Source organism: Gekko japonicus, unplaced genomic scaffold (genome assembly GCF_001447785.1).
Source record: "Gekko japonicus isolate JY-2015 unplaced genomic scaffold, Gekko_japonicus_V1.1 scaffold20, whole genome shotgun sequence".
In the NCBI taxonomy this organism is placed as follows: domain Eukaryota; kingdom Metazoa; phylum Chordata; class Lepidosauria; order Squamata; family Gekkonidae; genus Gekko; species Gekko japonicus.
The window spans coordinates 352,549-374,313 of NW_015169172.1; the positions used below are offsets into that span (position 1 = coordinate 352,549).

The 21,765-nt window shown below is 43.6% G+C and overlaps 1 protein-coding gene across 1 annotated transcript in view; it reads left to right on the forward strand.

Moving 5' to 3' along the window:
* ANKRD13C (ankyrin repeat domain 13C) overlaps positions 1-2,976 on the forward strand; it is a 58,490-nt gene extending 55,514 nt beyond the window's left edge. Inside the window, exon 10 of the mRNA XM_015415794.1 lies at positions 1,895-2,976. Within this exon, the coding sequence (XP_015271280.1) occupies positions 1,895-2,025 (131 nt within the window). The 3' untranslated portion in view covers positions 2,026-2,976. The remainder of the gene's footprint in view (positions 1-1,894) is intronic.
* The last annotated feature ends 18,789 nt before the right edge of the window (positions 2,977-21,765 follow it).

The following is a 21,765-nucleotide window of genomic DNA, read 5'->3' on the forward strand; positions in this document are numbered from 1 at the left end:
TAGGTAGAGGCTGTGGGGGAGGGGTGTGGAGATGGAAAGTTGCAGACAGAGAGGCAGATAAAGGTAGGTTGGCTGTTGGGTGGGAAGGAAATTGTGTTGCCAACTCCAGGTTGGGAAATTCCTGGACATTTGTGAGGTGGAGCCTGGAGAGGGTGGGATTGGAGGAGGGAAGGAACTACAGATAAGTATAATGCCATAGCTGGAGGAGAAAAAGAAAAAGGGGGGGGGGCAGAAGGGGGAAAGAGGGTGAGAGAGGTAGAGGGAGACAGGAGGAAGAAAAGGTGTGAGGAATAGGATAATCATCCTGCAAGTGTCTTGCGGGTCTCCACTTGTAGGTCTATAATAATAAGAGACTGCCAGCATGTGTTTTACATGTTCATTTCCTAAAGATATTCAAAGGTTTGCAAACTTTACTCAGTGAAATACTAGGACATACACAGTTTAATGTTGAAAGCAAACAGTGTTTTCTGTGGGGTGTCCTGGTGCCGTTGGTAAAATTTGAAAGATTTCTAAATTACTTCAGAAACCTGTAATCCTGTTTTATCAGTGGCAAAAGTGGAATGAGTATACACTGCTCATTCAAAGTGTCTTCAACTCTCATAAAATTATGATCTGTTTCCAGCCTGAATCTTTAGCAAAAACATACTATACAAAAAATGAATTGGCTCTTGCATTCTAACTTGAGTGCAGTAGTAAACTGTTATTTTTATTGCACGGTGGGTAATAGCTAAAAATCATACATACTCCTTCCATGGGCAGAAGTGTCATTTGCAAGTGGACAAGGAAGGTAGTGCATGAGAGGAGGACATTACGGATTTTGAAGGTGCTTTTAACATATTTATTCTTATTTTCAATCCTTAAATATAGTGGATGTCTATTAGGAGAGATGCAGGTAGTTGCTAGAGACATCTGAACAAATAAGACAATGAATGTGTTAAAAAAAAACAACCAAGGGACCGGGGGAACATTTCTGGAGGCATAGAATGTTCTTAAGATTTCAGTTAGTGTGTATTAAAGATTGTCAGTCAAAATGAGCAAAAAACAAAATTTCCCTAACAATATGAAGTGCACAAGACAGGGTTTGGACAGTTGTTGAATTATTTTGAGGCAAAAATTAGAAGAAATTAACTTTTTTATCCCTTCATTTATTTTTAAAATGTAATCTGATCACATTGTTTTTCTTAAAACAGTTAGGAAGGTTTAGATGATGATTGAAAACAACAGACAGTGTATGTCCAAATCCAAAATACTGTACTGAGGAAGACCTGTGCTCCATGAAGCTACTACTTAATCAAGATGAGCTTTATTGAGCAGCTAAATACAAGTGTATTTAGTTCTTTGTGTTCCATATTTGTTCACTAAAGTTTGCTTTTTTAAAACACTGCTTGGATTAAAAAAAAAAAAAAGACTAGCAGTTCCTTTCCCTGACGTTTTCTGAACACATCAGTTCTAAGGCACAAGGCTTAGGTTGCATCATTTGAGCATTCTCGTTCCTGTGTAAAGTGTGTACTAGGATATCACTACCATGATTTCTTTTGTAGGAGGCTAGAATAGGATAAAATAGTCCTTAAATGTACTGCATTCTCCAGTTTTTTGATTTCTAAAATCTCTGAAGTTTATCTCATTCACTGTATATTTGAGATACAAGTTTCAAGACCTTACTGTGCCCTGGTTGAAACACCACACTGACTGCAGTCATCTTCTTCTTTTCTGTCCTTCCCCCACACTAGGAACAGTTTCTCCCAGTAGACAGAATCCAGGGCTTCATGCCAATATTGTATAATTGTGTAAACTTTGCATATGGTGAGTCACCATACAGCAATACACATGGTTGGATTCATCGTTTTTCATTTTCCTGCTCTAATCTGACCATCCTTTGTTCTTTTCTTTGTAGACATACCTGTGTTTCCTACCATCACAGCCACTGTGACTTTTCAGGAATTTCGTTATGATGAGTTTGATGAATCAATCTTCACAGTTCCCGATGACTACAAGGAGGACCCTAGCCGTTTTCCTGATCTTTAACTTAACTGGAAAGTTAACAGTGAATAAAGAATACCAGCATGCCACAGTGAAAGAGCGGATGCAAATAGCCCACAGATGTATGTCTGGAAGTGGGTGAAATTGGAAGGGATAAACTTGCTTAAGTGAATTCAGAAAGGGAACACACAGTGAATCTCAGTAGGTTGTACTATATAGCAAGCATCCATGTAGTGTCTAAATGGCAGCAGATATCCTGATGTGTCACTTGCATTTTTATAAATCCTGCAAGCATGGTAGCCTGGCACCTCAGTGATCCCCCATGGATACTTACATAACAGCTATAAGGACTGTAACTATTTTTAAAATTTTTACGTTTCTTCTTGGTAATAAAAAGCACTCTTGGACCATTAGCATAAACTGAAATGTCTTATCTGGATAGTAAACCCTTTAAAACATCCATCTTACTCAAGATGTCCTTAATCTTCCTTCATGCTTTTTTAACATAAAGTATGTAATAGTTCAGTAAATTAAATGTTGGTTGAGCAAGTAGTAAAAGAAATTAATTTTATGTAGATGAATGAACCAAATGGTAACCACTTTAAACAGTTGCATTTACATACTGCAATACATTTCCAAACTAGAGCATTCACTCTGCAGGGAATAAGGTACCTCCTTTAGCACCTTTAGTGCAATTCATTGTGGTGCTACCCATATTTTTACCCGAACTGCTAATTTCTCCACTGAAAATTGTTTACTAATAGTCTCATGAAATCTGCAGATGTTATTTTTTTTCAAGGTTGTTGGAAATGTCCTTGCTGTGTTTGATGTTGGAGAGCATGCATGGGAGAATTCTTCATTTGCCCTGAAGGCTGAATTGCTGGCATTCTTTTGGGTATATCCGATTTGTTGAAGCTGCCCATCAGGCAAACAAACTAGTATTGATGTCCAGCAGTATATGGGAATAGGCTAAATATTCTTGGAAATTATCCCCCCCCCCCAACTGAATAAATTGAGATAGTTGAAAGGGTCTTAAAATGGTTAAAAGAAAAACATATATAAGAAAAATTAGCACGGTTCCAACAGGAGTGGCTAGAGAAAGAAGAATGTTTTCTTGGATGATTACTTCTAAAAATTAGGATCTTCGCATGGTTCCAATCTATGAAACTTGAAGATAACGTAGCCTTTTTGCTGTACTGGAAAGAGTGCTTGTATACCAAGGATGTCAGTAATGTGTGTCATTTGTATTCAGAGATTTAGCTTCCAGTGATGTGTAAATGTACAGAAATGTAAATATTTTCAAAACTATATTCTTTGTGCCGTCTAGTCAATCTACTTCTCCCCTGTAAACTGCTGAAGTCACTTTTTGACTTGAAGAAAACCACCATGCTGGGTAACCCCATCCAGTGCTGGTGATAACTTGGAATGTGAAAAGGGTGAGTGAGTCACTGTGCAATAAAATCAGACTCATGAGCCACATACGATTTGTCAGGAAAACCGTTCAGAGAATATTCCCCAAGTGCTGTAGCTTTGTATTAATGCAGCGAGGCAGTTCCAGAGTACTCTCATGACCTGAAATGGGAGATGTTGGGCTCACTTCCAGAAATATTGTAAACTTATTAAACTTCAACCATAAACAGTCCTTATAGAAGACAGCTCTGTTGAATGCAGCCTCTGTTGGCTCTGTGCAGAGTTGTAGCTATAATGTTGTAGTGAGTATCATTTAATTTTCCAATATCCATTATGAGAGTTGCAGCCTGCCCTGTGTAAATAAGTGATGGCTCATCTTCAGTCTTCTGTGCAATCCCACATTGGGACTACGCTTGTGCAGGCCAGCCACTGGAGACTCTCTTACAGCTACTTTGGGTTTTTCTATCCTCCAAGGGGAGCCCCTCTCCCGCAGAGCTTGTTAGAGGCCGTTTTCCTGCCTAATGGTCACATGCTCTGCAGGGAGGAGCTCCCCCTTTCCTGCAGTTCTTTCTTCGCTGCTACATTGTGAGGATGTGTTCTCTACAGCTCTGGGTACTGTGAGTTTTTCTCAACGTTTCTTTGCTTCTGGACTCTTTCTCTGGGAAATGTCACAGAAGGCTTTATTTTAAAAATGTACCCAGTGTAGTACAAAAATGACTCACTCTGGTGAGCACCTTCTCTGCCTGTTCTGCTTGGGTGAGGACCATAATACAGTCATGTGCAAGATCTGCCTCCAATTTACTCTGAAAGCCTGCTCAGATTGTGCAGCACGCTTAAAGGCATGTTTATGGGAGAAAGCGCTCTCGTTCTAATAGCCCAGCAGTGGAAACATCTGCCCTGGCACAGTACAGTCAATCCTTGCCTTCGAAATCACTGGTTATAGCCCCGACTTGGATAGCTCAGGCAAACCCAATCTCGTCAGATCTTGGAAGCTAAGCAGGGCCGACCCTGGCAAGTAATTGGGAGACCTCCAAAGAATACCAGGGCTCAGGGACACAAAGGCAGACTATCAAGCCACCTCTCTGAAAAACATCCAAGCCCCCAGTAGCGGTTGCCAGAAGTTGCCATGATTTCCAGGGATGCAAGCACATACATGCATGCACACACACACAAAAAAACCCACAAAGAAAGAAGAACTCACCGGTTAGAACTCACCAATTTGCAAGTCTTCCATCGAGCGTTTTGATTCCGGAGACCGAACTGAAATGTTGGGACCGATCACCCATTCGCTCAACTGAATGCTGTGCGTTGGAACTCCCACGTAAGAAAGCACGTTCCAAGGCCAAACTTAAGGAGAAGCAGTGTTTTGACAGAATGGAGGGGAGTTTCCTCATCACAAACTCCTTCTCTGCATGCCTTCCTGGCTCATTTGCTGTCTGAAGGGGAATTGGAACCTGGCCAGGGCATTTTGGCAGTTCCAGCAGCTAGTCGCCCATTGGAACCATCCTGGCCCTGTGGCAGAGTTCTATGCCTCTGCCTCCTTGGCAATGCTACCCTTATTATTTTCCATCTCCTAGACATCAAAAATGGAGTGACTGGTGGTCACGAAAAGCACCTCTGGAACTGAGGCACCTGTCTTCACGGCACTGTGATGTTGTGGGTCTGCCAGTTTGGTATCCTGCAATCTCTCCTCACCACCTTATAGAGCATTTGGATTCAGACGAAGAGCAGGCTTTGAGGACTAACTCCCCTTCTGGTCTGGGCTCAGACTTACCATCAGACCCTTCCGCTGATGATACTGTAGGGTACCCGGATCCAGTGTCACCTAATGAAGAACTAAGCTCTGTGTGGAGCAAGTGATGTGAATGGCTAAGTCGCTGGAAACAGAGGTGACCACCAGCAAACCAAGACCTCAAGACAAGATCTGAGGCAAGCTCTATGCATAGTTACCTGGTATAAACACCTTTCCTATCCTGGAGGGTTCCTCGCCAGCTGAGAGAGGTGAAAGATTGATGCACTTAGTAGAAAAGTTTGCTCTTCTGCTGCACTCAATCTGCACATTGCGAACTATGGTGCAATTATGGGAGGATGCCAGTAGTTCCTCTGGGAAAAGATGGCTGCTTATATAGAGCTTCTACTTGAAGACAAGAAACTTTTGGCTAAACTTTTCCAAGCAGAAGCATCGAGCCTTTTCAAGCTACAGAGTAATGCAGGCAGACACTCCGCTGATTCCTCCTCCTGGGTCATGGCTTCAGCATTTGTACTGAGAGGGCATGCTTGGCTGCACTCCATGGCTCTCCCTCCTGATGCCAGGCAGAAGGTGGAAGACCTCCCATTTTTTTCTCAATGTTAAAAAGTTCAAAATGTTGACATTGGAGTTAGTCCTACAACTGTTAACATTAAACTGTTGGTTTTGTGTACCTGACTTTCAGGACACCTCGCTTATCATGAGCTCCTGCGCTTTAAATATAATGTTTCTTTTTTTAAATAATCTTTTTATTAATTTTCCAAAACTCAGAAAGACAGAGAGAAAGAAAGAACATATCTCTTCATATCACTTCATACAACAAAGTATTGTAACATAAAAAAAGAAAACAGCCAAATATTACTATTAACTCATAATATATTTTGTGCCCAACTTGAATTTAATGCCTGTACCCATTAATTTCCTATTCCATCTATATATCAACCCCTAGTTCCAGCTTAATGTAACTACTACTACCTCTATACAAGTAACATATTATATTTCCCTTTGGTGTAGCCAGTTTGGTGTAGTGGTTAAGTGCACGGACTCTAATCTGGGAGAACCGGGTTTGATTCCCCACTCTTCCACTTGCACCTGGCTGGATGACCTTGGGCAAGCCATAGTTCTGATAAGAGCTGTTCTTGAAAAAGAGCAGTTTCTGTCAAGAGCTCTCTCAGCCCCACCTACCTCACAGGGTGTCTGTTGTGGGGAGGGGAAGGGAAAGGAGTTTGTAAGCCAGTCTGAGACACCTTTCGGTAGTGAAGGGCAGGGTATAAATCCAAACTCCTCCTCTTCTTTCTTTAGTTTCAAATAAAAAGCAACAGCATAGCCAAAAATGTTCAAAGCACTAAACAGGGATTTTCCAATATCTTATTTTTTATACTAAAACAGCAAGCCTCCTACCATCCTTTATCTTTCCAAAAACTAAATTAAAGTACTAATAATGCTTATAAGTTGGCACTAAGTAACCCGAGAAAAAGCAAGCCATGGTAGCAAATTTTCAACATTCCAGCGTTTATAACTACCATTGTTTTAAATTGCCGCCGAGCAATTCTATCATTCAATATATATTACCTAATTTTACTACTCTATACTACATATCTATTTCCTAACATACTCTTGCTTAGACACAATAAATGCAAACTATACTATTACCGGTTGTACCAAATCTTATTTTCCTGTACTTTCTAAAGCAAATCGCTCATAATTAGGAAACTTAAATATTTTGCCCATTTCTCAGAACTGCTACCACTGTTTCATTTTCACTCAATACCCAAAACTTCTTTCTTTATATTTCTATTACTCACTCGCTCATTTCCGCATGTCCGTATTTTTAACACAATTTAGTCACATGACCACGGAAACATCTTCGGACAGCGCTGGCTCTTCGGCTTTGAAACGGAGATGAGCACCGCAACCCTAGAGTCGGATTCGACTGGCTTTCAAGCAAGGGAACCTTTACCTTTACTACACCAAAATATAACTCTAGACATATCAGTACTATCTATGTTCCTTTATCCTTTTATAACCTTTTACCTTGTTACATTCTTTTGTATTTATTTTAACCTTGTATCAAGTATCCTGCCATTCTTTAAATATATAAACATCTTAATATTAATAATAATTGTAAGTTTTAAATGAACAGTCCAAAAAACAGGACATAATTGTAAATTTTCTGCGTTCCAACCTGATAATACCGTGATTTTAAACACTTTATAGGCACCGAAAAGTTTCATATCGTTCATCACTTATTACCTTAATCTACTACTTAGTGCTCAATACCTATTTCCTACCATACCATGCCTTGAACCGATAAACTATAAATTGTACTACTGCTAAATACACCCAGTCTTTACTTTGCTGTACTTTTATGATAACTCATGATAACTAAACTCAAATGTTTTTGTCCTTATATTCATGATATTCTGTTTGCATTTTTCCCCTCATCTGCTTTGCCAGCTTCCGCTTCAGTTTTCTATTATTGCTATTTCTTTTAACTGAGGAACAACTTGTTTTCTTTTTCGCCACCCTGCTTTCTTCTCCGTTTGGTTGTTCTCCCACGCCTCTTTTTAAGTCTTGCCTTCCTAGAGCTTTTAAGGAGTCTCTTTGTGCCACACCTTGAATCCTCAAGTAATGAAACTATGTCTTGTTTCACCTTTTCTTGGGTGTAATCTCGTTCATTCCTAAGGTTTTCAAAAATATCCTGTGCCTGCGATGGGTGCGTCTCATTGATCTCATTAGTCCATTCCACGTTCGTTTTCACTAACCTATCAATGCTTTTAAGGAGGCTCTTTGTGCCACACATTGAATCCTCAAGTACTGCAAATATGACTTGTTTTCCCTTTTCTTGGGTATAAACTCATTCTCCCTCAAGGTTTTCGGAAATATCCTGTGTCTGCCCTGGGTGCTTCTCATTAGTCCAATCCACATTCGTTTTCATTAAACTTTCAAAGGCATTTTTACAGGCATTTTTACATGCTTTTTCAACTGCCAGTTTTACTTCATCAAATAGGAATTTTCTAAATTGTTCTAGCGATATTTGATCAATTCTCGTATTTTCTAAATCAAACACCACTGATTCTGCTTCCAAAGTTTCCGCGTTTTCGCCTGCCAGCGCCATTTTCGTCTCTTAGCTTAGAAGATTTTCTCAGCCGCGTTAGTTCCACCTTTAGAGCATTTACAAGGCACTCTACTGGGGGTCTTCACCAAATTGTATGAGAAAAATGTGTTTTACTCACGTTCTTGACTTTGTTGTTTAAGTTACAAATCCATAATTTTAAAAAGAGCGGCCGCAACCCTGCAATCATGGCGGAACCATGTTGCTCCTTTCATTCGTTCCACACTACTGTGGCCAAAACTTTCCTGCCATCAAATAGAGTCTTACACATCAAGGTGTGGATTAGGTGCCTAACAACAGATTTCAAGCAATCCTTTTCTTTCAGAAGCTGTTAAGATTGATGGCTTTTACGGAATTGTTTTTTAAAGTAAATCTTGCCCTGCTGTGCATTCCCAGCATACTAGGTTCACAGTCCCTAGGTCTGTAGTATGGCGGGTTGGGCTGGTGGGTGTGCAATAGTAACCTCCTAGCTGGGGTACCATTTTGGGGAAAGATATGTCAGCTTTCTATCACCTCTGATGCATTCTTGCAGGGCTGGGTGGGGAGTCTATTGTGGGTTACTTTCTGTTCAGGATGTGTGGTTGCCAGAAGAAAGGGGTCTCCATGTTAACCTCTTAGAGTTACGTGCCATATGTTACACCCTGACCTTGCAGATCTCACCAAGGAGGAAGTCATTCAGGTCATTACAGACAATACTAGGGCAATGACCTATATAAACTGACAGGGCGGCACAGTCTCAGCAGCTCTGTGCAGTGAAGTCACTTTTATTTGGGAACTGGCCATAGCTCAAAGATCCTTCCTTCATGCAGTACATGTGGCAGATACTGCCAACAGAAGTGCACACAGTGGGTCAATCAGAACATGAATGGCCTCTGGGAAAAAATTATATCCTCCCAATTTTTCAGCAGTGAACCTTTTTTCCACCTGTGCCAATGTGAAAGCCACGACATTCTGTTCCAGGGTGGGGTACCAATCATCTCTCTTTATTGGATGCATTTCAAATTCACTGGACAGGCACTCTGTTTTATGTCTTCCCACTTATTCACAGGGTGTTGACCGAAATCCAAGAGAAGCACTTGTGGTGTATCCTGATCACTCCCTTTAGGCCCAGACAAGTCTGGTTTCAGGTCCTCCTATTGTTATCCTAGGGACATGAATGTGAGAAGGGATTCAGTAGTTGGCAGAGCCATGCTGCACTCCTTGTTCCACTGAAACTCACCCTGCCTCCAAGATAAGGATCTCTGTAGTCTCCCAATGTGGGACTGCACAGAAGACTGAAGATGAGAACAGTGTTGTGCTTACCTGTAACTGTTGTTCATTGAGGTGTCTTCTGTGTAGGCACACATTCCCTCCCTCCTACCCCGCTGTGAGTTCATAGGATGCAATTACATTCATGACACTTGCAGCAGCTCAGAAGGGCTGAGGGAAAGGGGGAGCTCCTCCTTGTGGAGCACGTGACCATTAGGTGAGAAAACAGCCACTAATGAGCTCTGCAGGGCAGGGGCTCCCCTTGGAGGGCAGAACAATCCAGACTAGCTGTAAGAGAGGCTCCGGTGGCTGGCCTGCACAAGCGCATTCCCAATGTGTGCCTGCACAAAAGATGTCAGTTGATTCCTGTGGGAGAGCCTGGGCTTCAAGGAGTTGATGTTTGATCCACTCATAACACAAAATTGAGATGTGCTGTTCTACACATGAGATGATGGTGAATATGTTTTACATATTTGTATATTTCTAAAATTAATGGATAAATAATGCCAAAGTTGTCACTCATAAGAATGATGCATAAAACTGTGGAAACTGTCAGAGCAGTATTTAGCAAATGAGTGTCTTTTCACAGTTGTTAAAGAAGGAAATAATTTGCCCTACTCACTAAAAATAAAAATCACAGTTCTGACCTTCTAAGGTCATCTGTCTTTGGATAGATAGTAGCTTTGACTTTAGGCTTAATAAACAAATGTAGAATATATTGCTGTACTATCATGCCAGGCATAAGTCCTGATAAAGTCTTACCAGTTTGTTAGCAGCCTTGCAAAAAGGAGCTAACACTCACTGGCTTCAGAAGACTTCATAGGTGCAATTTGTTGTTCCTTATCCCATTTTAGATACATATGAAGAGTGTCTCTTTGTTTTAGTACTGGGATTTTGAGGAAAGTACACGTTACCTGCTTGCCTCTGGTTCAGCTCGTTTGTGGCTGGATCCATGTACACAGTCATTTCTTGTATGCATGAGCATCCTATTTCTTAGGAGTTTGGGGAATTGATCCACTTATGGAAAAGAATGTATCTGTGGATGGATTGCTTGAAATAAATGGGACAGCTATACCACATAAGGGAGCTCTTTGCATGCCCACTGGGAACACACAACTAATAATGGAATTGGACACCAGTGTACAAAATTTCAATGAACACGAACAAAACCTTAGGTTTAGGATCTAGATTCTCAGCTATTATGACTCCTTTGAGATTGGATGCTTGGCTTCTTGTTTTGATGTAGTAAAGTCACCATGAGACAAATTCTGCCTGGCATTCTTGCACGATGAACATTTCTTTCAGTGCTGCCCAGTATGTTGTAATGAGAGACTTTCCAGGTATTTTAGTACTTTTCAGTCTTTCAAAATTTCTGGGTGCAATTAGGAAGAAAAGTTCTTGCAAAAATGTTTGAATGATTACACAAATATAACTCTTCCAGAGGCCAGATTATAGAAGCCAAAGCTAAAAATGTGTTTTTGTGTGATTATAGCAGCAAAGACATTAAAGGAAGCAGCAAGGAAACTTGTATACTCTACAGTTACCTAAATGGACCACATTCTAAGAGGTGCTTGAAATTTTCCTACACTATCAGTCCTCTTAAAACCTAGCAAAATGTTCTGGTAAGTGTGAATATAGAATACTTGCGAATGAATTTCCCAGACTCTTCCTTAACCAAACTCAAGTTTTACTAGTCTTCCAAATCATTGCTTTAATTCATGGCAAAGGGAATAATCTTTCTTTATAAAAAGTTGGCATTTGTCACCTTATTTAAATTGCAGCTGATTACCTAGCAATTTGTATCCGTATAATTTAAAATTATTTTGGATGGAAATCTGTGCTGGAAACACATCTTAAGTTGATGCATAATATATTCAGAAAGTCCATACGTAAAGATGTACTGTTGATTTTGGATAATTAAAGAAAATTACATTCTTTAAACTTTATTAACAAACTTTCTACAATGCTGCAGTTTTTCTTTGACAGTTTATAATGATGGAAACTAAATGTCATTTTTGTATATTATTTTTCATGTGTTCCATGTCTAATCTAGACTCATTTTCACTAGTAGTGTTTTTGGTTATACCACTTAGAATAAAGACCAAAATATGCTGTTTGCTTTAGAGACTGAACATTTTCAGATAAATCTTTATTCTACTATATGTGGATGCTTCCTCCATATTAGAGGAAGGCTAAGAAGTACAAAAAAGGCTGTTACAGTGTACCACTTTCACAAGGACATTTTATTGGTCAGTTTTTCAATAAAATCCTCAATTTTCAGTGCATTGTTGCTGGTTTCACTCTGTTACCTGAACTTTTAAAAAGTTTATACTTTTAACATTTGAAATATCCCTTTCAAGCCCAGTGAAGTCAGTACCACAGTATAAGCATGCTGTCCCTTTTAAAGTACAGATCACTCTCCCTCTGCTGGCACCAGATAGTCATCCTATATCAAAGTAACTTGCTAACATTAAATAAAGAGCAAACAGAGGAGCTAAAATACTAATGCTGTGTAAAAGCACATCTTCAAGCACATAGCCTTTCCATATGCCCCACTCAGCAACTGTGCTAACAAAGCACCAACTGGAATTGCTCAACGTTACTGCTGCAAGGGTAGCCCCACAGGCCACCATAGGCACAGTGATAATATGCAGCCTTTCCCCTCTCAGCTGAAGTATCAAAGCTGCTTGGATTTATGTTGTATTAGGAGGCAAAATAGCATGTGAAGTACTTTTCCCTACTATCCCTGAATGTAGCTGCAGTTTCCAGTGTATCTAAAATGCTAAGGTATAGTTTGTACACTCCATAGGAGTATAATATCTATTTGTTGAGGCCACCCTTTTATTATAAAAGCCAGCAAAAAAGAAAACTTTTGAACCTCTCATTCTACTTTGGAATTGGGGGAGCGGGGAGAATCACCTACGAGGTTCTCAAAAGCTCTCTTAAAGAGTTCACTTGTAGTCTTTCAGGACCACAAGCAGATTAGGATCCTCCTTTACTTGGTCTGAGATGTGGTCTTGTAGTAGTGGGACAAACATTGTGAGAGTATCTGACATGGGGAATCAAACACAAGCCATGGCAGGGGAAGAGACAGCAGGCGTTATAGTGGGGTGTCATGACATCAGGGTGCCCCCACAATGTCTATTGGCTGATAGGAAATAAAGGGTTTTAAATTTATCCAACTGGGAAATAACCCTTTTGGTAGCATAAATTTAGCAATGGAATAAAAAGACCCTGGGTTCTGGACCAGTAACTTACTCCGGGGGTTAAAAAACAGAATTTAAGAAATTTATTTACAAAAGATAAACATAAAAACATACAAGTAGGGGAAAGGAGTGTGCAATGGGACAAAGACAATAAACCTAACTAACCTCTGGACACTGACCTTGAGCTGCTTATAGCTCCAAAGGAGGTGTCTTGAGTAGCAGTCTTCCCAGCAGCAATGATGCAAGAGTGGAAGTCCTGAAAAGTGTGACGATCCCTCCTCCAGCTTCATGTGCTCTTCCTAATATCTTCTTGCTGAGATGCTGTCATCATGTGGTATTCTTCTGTGTAGTTCTGGCTTCCTCATTCATGCCCTATATGCTAGCCCATCTGTCAGTTTACTAATTGACTGACCAATCAAAACGATCAATTGATCTGATCTGAATCTAGATCCTCAGCTGTCAAACCCAATTACCTTGACAGTTCCCAGTTGCTGGCTATCATACTGAAAGGCAACTACCTACAGGTGCTTGTTAGGTAAAGAACTTCATGACTTAGATAACAATCCAGAACGTACTTACAGAATGACAATCCCAAGGCAAATGCAAACACATACTGGGGAATCACTTTCATGACATGGGGTTTAGTTCAATGCCTTTTCACCAGTCTGCCCAGTGGTATATAGTGTTGAGCGCAAGCTTACCTTCTAGTATCTGGATGGGCTAATGACTGTGCTTCATCGTGGAATCTGTGTACAAATCCTATGCCAGTTTTGGGAAGTTGGGGTGGTTGTAGTTTGCGTTGCCTAATGCCCAGTGGAATTGGACTGTATTCATATGTTCATTTTCAAGGCTTCTGTGCGGGCACACATGGGACTGCAGTAGGCAGGCCGACCACCGGGAGGAGCTAGCGAGCTTCTTTTTAGAATTTTCAACCCGAGAGGGCTAGGCTCCAACGAGGAGGCGGTTTCCCGCCCAAAACACCACCTGACCTGGGCGGAGCCAGCCCTCTCCCCTCAGTTCTCTTTCTGCCGCCACCGAAAGAGGACGTGTTCTTCGAGCGAGCGAACAACTAAGCTTGAGGGAAGACATTTTCCTCAGAAGAAAAATGGCTTCAAAGAAAGAAGAGAAAAAGGAGAAAGTGGCCCTCTTCAAAAATTGTAAGACTTGTGGGGCTAAGATGTCTAAGTCTGACGAGCACTCAGCCTGTGTGCTGTGTTTGGGAGAGACCCATAATATGGCAGCCTGTAAGGCCTGTAAGGCCCTCACCCCGAGGGCTCGTGAAGGGAGGTCTGCCAAATTGAAAGCGGCGCTGTGGGAGAGGGCCCTGTCCGTATCTACTGCTGGCCAGCAAGAGAAAGTGAAGACCCCTTCCGTGTGCTCAGCCCCGATACGGCCAAAAGCTGCTAAGGCGGTTGCCCAGTCTCGCGCTGGCTCAGTACCGCCGGCCAAAAAGGCCAAAAAGCATAAGAAGACGCAGGAGCGTTCTTCGCCGCCGATGCGCCTCGGTACCGAGGACGTCGGAACCGAGGGATCGACGCCGACTCGGCGCAGACGGTCACCGTCGCCTCGGCGCAGGGATGGTTCGGCGCCACGCTCGACGTCGAGAGGTCGCTCTCCTCGACGCCGAGACATCCGCTCGGCACCGAGCGAACAGGCAGAGCGTGCATCGGTACCGGTGCTCGGTACCGATATGTCTCCAGTGTTGGAACTGCGCCAAGGAGACAGATCGCCTTCACCGGATCTCCTGATGGTCGGGTCCGTCAGTCCGCTTCCGGATGAGGATATACAGATGCCCCCACCGTGGCTTCCTTGCCACTGCACTCAGGAGGCTTCCGCTAGCTTGCAGCACCGATCGATGTCGCCTATGATACTTCAAGGCGAGCCTATTGAGGATCTCTACTACAATCCGGACGCTGGAGGCTTCTCTATGGGGTCGCATTCGGATGCTGAATCGGATGTAAGATCACTCCCTTCGCCTGACGAGGCGATTGCAGATCCGGCAGCAGTGTCACCATCTGAAGACCTGTCATCGTTGGCTGACCAGATTATTCGGATGGCCAAGGCCTTGAATTTGAGGCACGCTGCATCTGAACAACGGACACAAGATCCGCTTATGCAGGCGTTGTTTACCCCTGATACTGGTCCAGTGGCTCTGCCATGCCTACAAGGGTTGCAGGAGGTGATGATGGCGGCTTGGACGCACCCATCCTCCACGGCTCCTTCTGGAAGACGGATGGAAGGCCTTTACAAAGTCATTGACTCTGACGTGCAGTTTTTGACGAGACATCCCCCACCTAATTCCTTTATTGCTGAGGTCATCCCAGCTCGTACTAGAGTGGGGACGCGGACCACCCCTAATGATAGGGAAGGCCGCAAGCTTGATACGTTAGGCAGGAAGATTTACTCTTCCGAAGCTATGGGGTTGCGTATATCAAACTTCCAGGCTGTCATGGGGCTCTATAACCACCTTTTGTGGGATAAACTGACCCCTTACCTGGACCAACTTGACCCTGATCAGAGATGTTTGGCTAAGGTGATAGCAGACGAGGGCAAGCGTTTAGGTAAATTACAGGTCAACGCGGCCCGCCATACCACGGATTGCCAGAGTAGAGCAATGGGATCCGCTATAGTGCTGAGGAGACATGCTTGGCTTCGATCCTCGGCGTTACCCCTTGATACACGAGCTAAACTTGAAGATTTACCCTTTGAAGGGAAGGAATTGTTCAGTCAGGAAACTGATGAGTTCCTGGAACGCATTCGTAAATATAAGTTGCAGGCCAGATCCTTTGGCATCACTGCTCCCAACAACCCTACTCACAGATCCAGGTATTGGCCTAAGCCGTCCCACCGCTATTCCCGCCCATACCGCTTCCATGAACCGTTTCAGAGGCAAAATTATCAGCCTCCGAGACAAGTGTACCAGACGTCCTATCAAAATAGGCGTCAGAGGTCCAAATTTCCGTCAGGGAATAGGGCTCACCGTGACCAACCTGCTAGAGGGGCAGAGGCCCCGTGACTAGGCCCAGACTTTAAGTTTGGGGTTCGTTTATCTTTCTTTTATGACAAATGGTTGGCTATTACTGATGATAACTGGGTGTTATCTGTAATAAAGTTTGGTTATCTGTTAGAATGGTTATCCTATCCACCATTGCCCTGTTTGTCTTTATGTCGCGACAACGTGATCCAGCCGTTGTCGGGACCAGTGTCAGATCTTCTGAACAAAGGGGCCATCGCAGAGGTGTCCTCGGATGATGACCCAGGGTTTTGCTCCCCTTTCTTCCTTATAGATAAAAAGGATGGTGGGGAGAGACCTATTTTGGATTTACGGAACCTGAATACTTTCCTACGAAAGCCAAGGTTCCGTATGCTGTCGTTGCAAGATGTGATCTTACTGTTACGTCCTGGGGCGTATTTTGTCACTATTGATCTGACTGACGCATACTTCCACATAGCGATACATAAAACTTGCCAAAAGTTCCTTCGCTTTCACCATTGCGGGCGCTCTTTCCAATATAAGGTACTCCCTTTTGGATTGGCGTCCGCACCACGGGTATTCACAAAGTGTTTATCCGTTGTTGTGGCTCACCTGAGACTGCGGGGCTGCATTCTTTATCCTTATTTGGATGATTGGTTGCTAGTTGCAGACACGCCTGCTCTACTCCACGCCCAGTTGGAGTTGGTACTTACTACGTTGCAGTCGTTGGGACTGCTAGTGAACTTCCAAAAGTCTAAGCTCTCCCCTACTCAACGAATTGAGTTCATAGGAGCGATTTTGGATTCCGTATCGGCAAGAGCCTACCTGCCCTCGATCAGAGCCGAGCGGATTGCACGGTTCATCAGAGCCCTACGCCACCTTAGACGCAGGCATGCCTCATTTTTCCAATGCCTGTTGGGACATTTGTCTGCTACCACCTCGGTAGTTCCCTTTGCCAGGCTACATCTCAGGGTGTTTCAGACTTGGTTTCTGCGCAATTTCCGCGCTCATATACACTCACCCCGAGTCAGCTTAACTATGCCTCGGGTAGTTCTCAAATCTTTAGACTGGTGGCTATCGCCATCAAACATAGCTGCGGGGATCCCCTTTGGGTTCCAGAAACATGACACCCATTTGTACACTGATGCATCACTCCTGGGTTGGGGTGCGCACTGTGGGTGTTTGGCTGCGCAAGGTCTGTGGACCGTAGGGGAATCAAGGTTACACATCAACATCTTAGAGATGAAAGCAGTGAGATGTGCCTTTTCCTCTTTTGCAGCGCAACTTCAAGGACGCAGGGTGATGCTTCACACAGACAACACCACTGTGCAATATTATATAAACAAGCAGGGAGGTACCACGTCAGTGGCCCTCACCAAAGAGACCCTAAAATTGTGGCACCAGGTCATACAAATAAAGGCACACGTTACGGCCATCCACATAGCAGGCCGGTTGAATGTTCGTGCCGACCATCTGAGCAGAGTGTTTCAGAACACTTACGAATGGTCCATCAACATGCGGTACCTCTATCCTCTGTTCCGTTCTTGGGGCACACCCATGGTGGATCTTTTCGCCACTCCAGCCAATGCAAAATGCGCAATGTTCTGCTCCAGGGCGGCCTATGCGCACCATTCCCTAGGGGACGCTTTCGACATTCCTTGGGCAGGTCTGTTCTGTTACGCATTCCCACCTCTACCACTCCTAAACAGAGTGGTAGCCAGAGCTCATGCAGAAGATGCGGACCTGATATTGGTGGCTCCTTTTTGGCCCCGCCAAGCGTGGTTCCCGAACCTATTGTCACTGGCACAAGGACAATTCCAAGTGTTCCCGGAGGAGACGGACCTAGTGTCAGGTCTTCTTCCGTCCGAACCGGGGATCTCGTCCCTCAAACTAACTGCCTGGCGAATTCGGCCCGATCGGCCTACTGCCCGGCAGTGCAACACATACTATTAGCTGCACGTAAGTTGTCCACGCGGAGATCTTACGAGGCTAAATTCAGACTGTTTTCTACATGGGTATCACGCAAACACGTCGATCCTACTAACTGTGGGTTGCCTTTGGTACTAGAGTTTTTGTCCCACCTCAAACAGGAAGGTTTGTCCAATTCCTCTCTTAAGGTGTACTTAGCTGCAATTTCGGCTAATCATGTACCTGTGAAGGGGGTGTCCCTTTTTGCTTCTAAAGATGCAAAGAGATTTCTCCGGGGTCTCAATAATTTGTATCCCCCTTCCCAGTTGCCTCTACCCTCATGGAGTCTCTCTCTGGTTTTATCTCGTTTGATATATAAACCCTTTGAACCACTGGCTACGTGTGACTTATCATTTTTATCCTACAAAGTAGCGTTTTTGGTCGCAATCACGTCCGCAAGACGAGTTGGGGAATTAGCGGCTCTGTCCACAGAGTCACCCTTTCTCAGGTTCCATAAGGATAGAGTGGTTCTCCGTCCACGTTTGGATTTTCTACCCAAAGTAGTATCCAAGTTTCATATGTCACAAGACATCATATTACCTGTGTTCTTTCCGAACCACTCTTCAGAAGCGGAGCGTTCCTTACATTCACTGGATGTCAGGCGCGCTTTGCTCTTTTATTTGCAGAGGACTCAGCCATTCCGTACTGTGTCCTCTTTATTTGTATGCTTTGGTGGGTCAAAGAAGGGTAAGGCTGCGTCGTCGCAGACTATTTCCCGTTGGATTTGTAAAGCTATACAATTGGCATATGAAGGGGCTGGTAAGCAATGCCCCCTGGTGTTGTCTGCACACTCGACACGCTCTCAAGCAACATCTGTGGCGTTTCAGGCAGGGTTGCCCCTGCTGGAGGTGTGCAGAGCGGCCACGTGGTCGACGCCTTCGACGTTCGTCAAACACTATGCGATGGACGTTGATGCGAGGAGGGATGCAGCGATGGGCACGGCTGTGCTGCAGTCGATATTCCGCTGAAGTCTCCCACTCCCTCCTTCCAAGTGAGTAAACTTGCTAATCTCCCATGTGGGACCGCACAGAAGCCTTGAAAATGAAAACGGTGGTTGCTTACCTGTAACCGTTGTTCATTGAAAGTGGCTTCTGTGCGGGCACACATCCCTCCCTCCTTCCCCACTGTGGGAGTCTTCCGCGACAATAAGCGGCAGAGGAGAACTGAGGGGAGAGGGCTGGCTCCGCCCAGGTCAGGTGGTGTTTTGGGCGGGAAACCGCCTCCTCGTTGGAGCCTAGCCCTCTCGGGTTGAAAATTCTAAAAAGAAGCTCGCTAGCTCCTCCCGGTGGTCGGCCTGCCTACTGCAGTCCCATGTGTGCCCGCACAGAAGCCACTTTCAATGAACAACGGTTACAGGTAAGCAACCACCGTTTTTTAACGCAAAGCATTAATTCCTGATCTTACAAGAAGAAAGCTCAATTTGCTCTCATAACTGTTTAGCTATTAGATCCATAAATAGCCTAATACCTGACAATGGAGAGAAAGAATGCATTTCATAATTCGGTTTAGCATATTAAAATAATCCACTTTTTTGGTGAGAAAATAAGTGGCAAAATGAACCACATGATAAATGGTGTTAGGATGGGTCAGAGAGGCAGATTAACAGTAGGAGTTGCCAGAGCCCACTTTTAGGCAAATCCCCATTCCTTCCCTCGTGAGTTACTGCAACAAAAAAAGGAACCATCTATTTCTATCCTCCTTAGCAAGATGTATCTTCCATTTACTACCTACCCACAGTTCCAAAACTGCCTTGGTCTGCTGCCATATAACAAGAGTAAGGCAAATTCCAAGTGATAACCTCGAACAAAATCAAGACGCATGGGCTGTTTATAAGTGGCAACCTATTTGTGAGCATTATACCCACTCATAGCCTACCAGCATTCACCACGTTTAAGAACTGCTGCCTCCATGTAGGGTGTATGTAATGGCTGTCATGACCAGAGATGTAAAATTTCCAGAAATTTTGAAGCCACAGAAAAAATGACCCTTGGCACTTACCAGGAGAGGTCCTTCTCCTTTGAGGAAAGGACATCTTGGGTGATTCCCACCATCCTATCAGGGAGAGGCAGGAACTAATTTTCTTCCTGTTCTTGTGTGGTGGAGGAACATCCCCTTTCTCAGTTTGGGTGACTTCAAACAGCAGTCTCTATTCTAACCAGCTCCTATGCTACAGACATAGGCTCAGAACATTGAAATGACGAGAACGTACAAAAAAAACAACCATGGGGAACATGAGTTCAGAATGAAGCAACGTAGAAGAGGTATGGAAGAAGAGAGTGGGTTTGTGAAATGTGTGTGCGTGTATATATGTGTGTATATAAGGGTCATTCTCCCTCTGAGGCGGAGGACATCTTGGGTGCTCCCAGAGCAGTACCTTAAACATTGGGTGGGACATCGCTCCCTTCTGTTATTACATGTTGTGAGACTCTTCTTCCAAATGAGGCATCTGCAGAGTTGTAGACATTCAGCTTGTAATGCATCACAAAGGTGGAAATGGAGGACCAAGTTACTGCCCTACAGACCTCCTCTACTGAAGCATGTTTAGCAAATGCAGCATTGGTGGCCACCAATGCTCCCTTGAAGCTGTGGAGTCTTGTGAGCAAAAATTCTACTTTATGAGCTACTGGCATTAAAGTTGTGAGTGAGCAATTTAGCTACTGCATAAATTAGCTTGCTCTGGAGCCATCCTTCCTGAGCTAAGAAAAAGTGAGCTGGAGGCTAAAAAACTGTGCGCTAGCTCACACTCACCACACTCCTCACCGAATGCACTGTAATCCCCAGGGGGGCCTCAATGTTGAGAGACTTGTACAGAGTCTGTACGAACCAGAATGTGTTGATCTTTCACGCTGTTGCCATAATGGAGCAGAGCCAGCCAAATTGCTCTCAATTCCAATATATTGATGGGGAGATGAGATTCTCTCGGTGACCATCGTCCCTGTACCGGCTCCTCGGTCAAGGTTGCCCCCCAACCCTGAAGGCTTGAATCCATGAACAGTTGAAGGTCCTTGCTCAAATAGAACTTCTTTCCCCAACGGTTGGTGTGATGCCCTCCTTATTGGGGAGGACTAGTTTCACTTTAAAAGTTCTCTATATTTTGTTTAACTGGGTAGATTCTGCTGCCACCAGGAAATTTTAAGGATTTCCAAACCTTTATGCTTATACTTTTGCTCTTACTAGTTTGGTAGACTGAGTTTAAGGCTTACGAGGAACTATGTGGTCCTGGGAAGTAGTTCATTCAGAGCTGGTATAAACGTGAATAAAAGAGGATTTATTGAAATAAATACTAAATAAGAGGGTGATACAATGTAACTAGTAATGTGTAAATGATGTACAATTGCTTTGGTATCACACTCAATCTTTTCCCACACTGGCAGGGATCTTTTCATGTAACTTTGTAACACTTGTTTATCTTATGTCATATATGTTCACTGTTTCACTCCAGTTTGTTATGACAATCAGACTTTCCTTTAACTTTTTCCTATACTCTCAGCTTTCAGCTCTCATTCTCTTTCTCACTGAACAACTGCAGCTGTCAGCTTCTAACTGCTTCAACACAGAACTGTCTAACTGAACATCAACTGTCAACATCTAACTGAAACTCTTGACTGACTCACATACTCATCCACTCAGATTCACTTCCCAAACCTCTCCCCCTCTCTGTCAACCACCAATCATACCACACTTGCCTCTCTCAACCACTCTAGTCTATCTACCACAGCCATGCAACCAAACTTTTAAAGACATACACACACACAAAAACAAGGAATCGTTACAGTTGGACTCCCTTGTCCATCACTTTAGGCTCTCCCGTACCAGAAGGGGTACTAGTACTGAAATGCCCTATTTTTCCATGATCTGGGTTTGGTATGGTCTGAAAAGAAACTGGAGCGGTCTTGTGTGGAAGCTTCCCCATTGCACCACCTTTATGTTGGAGATCAGTATGCCCATCACCTTGGCCAACGTAAGGATGAGTAGGTGCTGCTGACGATTATTTCACAATTTGCATGGTTTTCGCTATCTTGTCTTCTGTGAGGAAGAGGGCGGTGCATGTGGTGTCTATCACCATCCCAAGATGTTCCCGCACCTGCATCTGGAAAAGTGAACTTTTGGCTAGGTT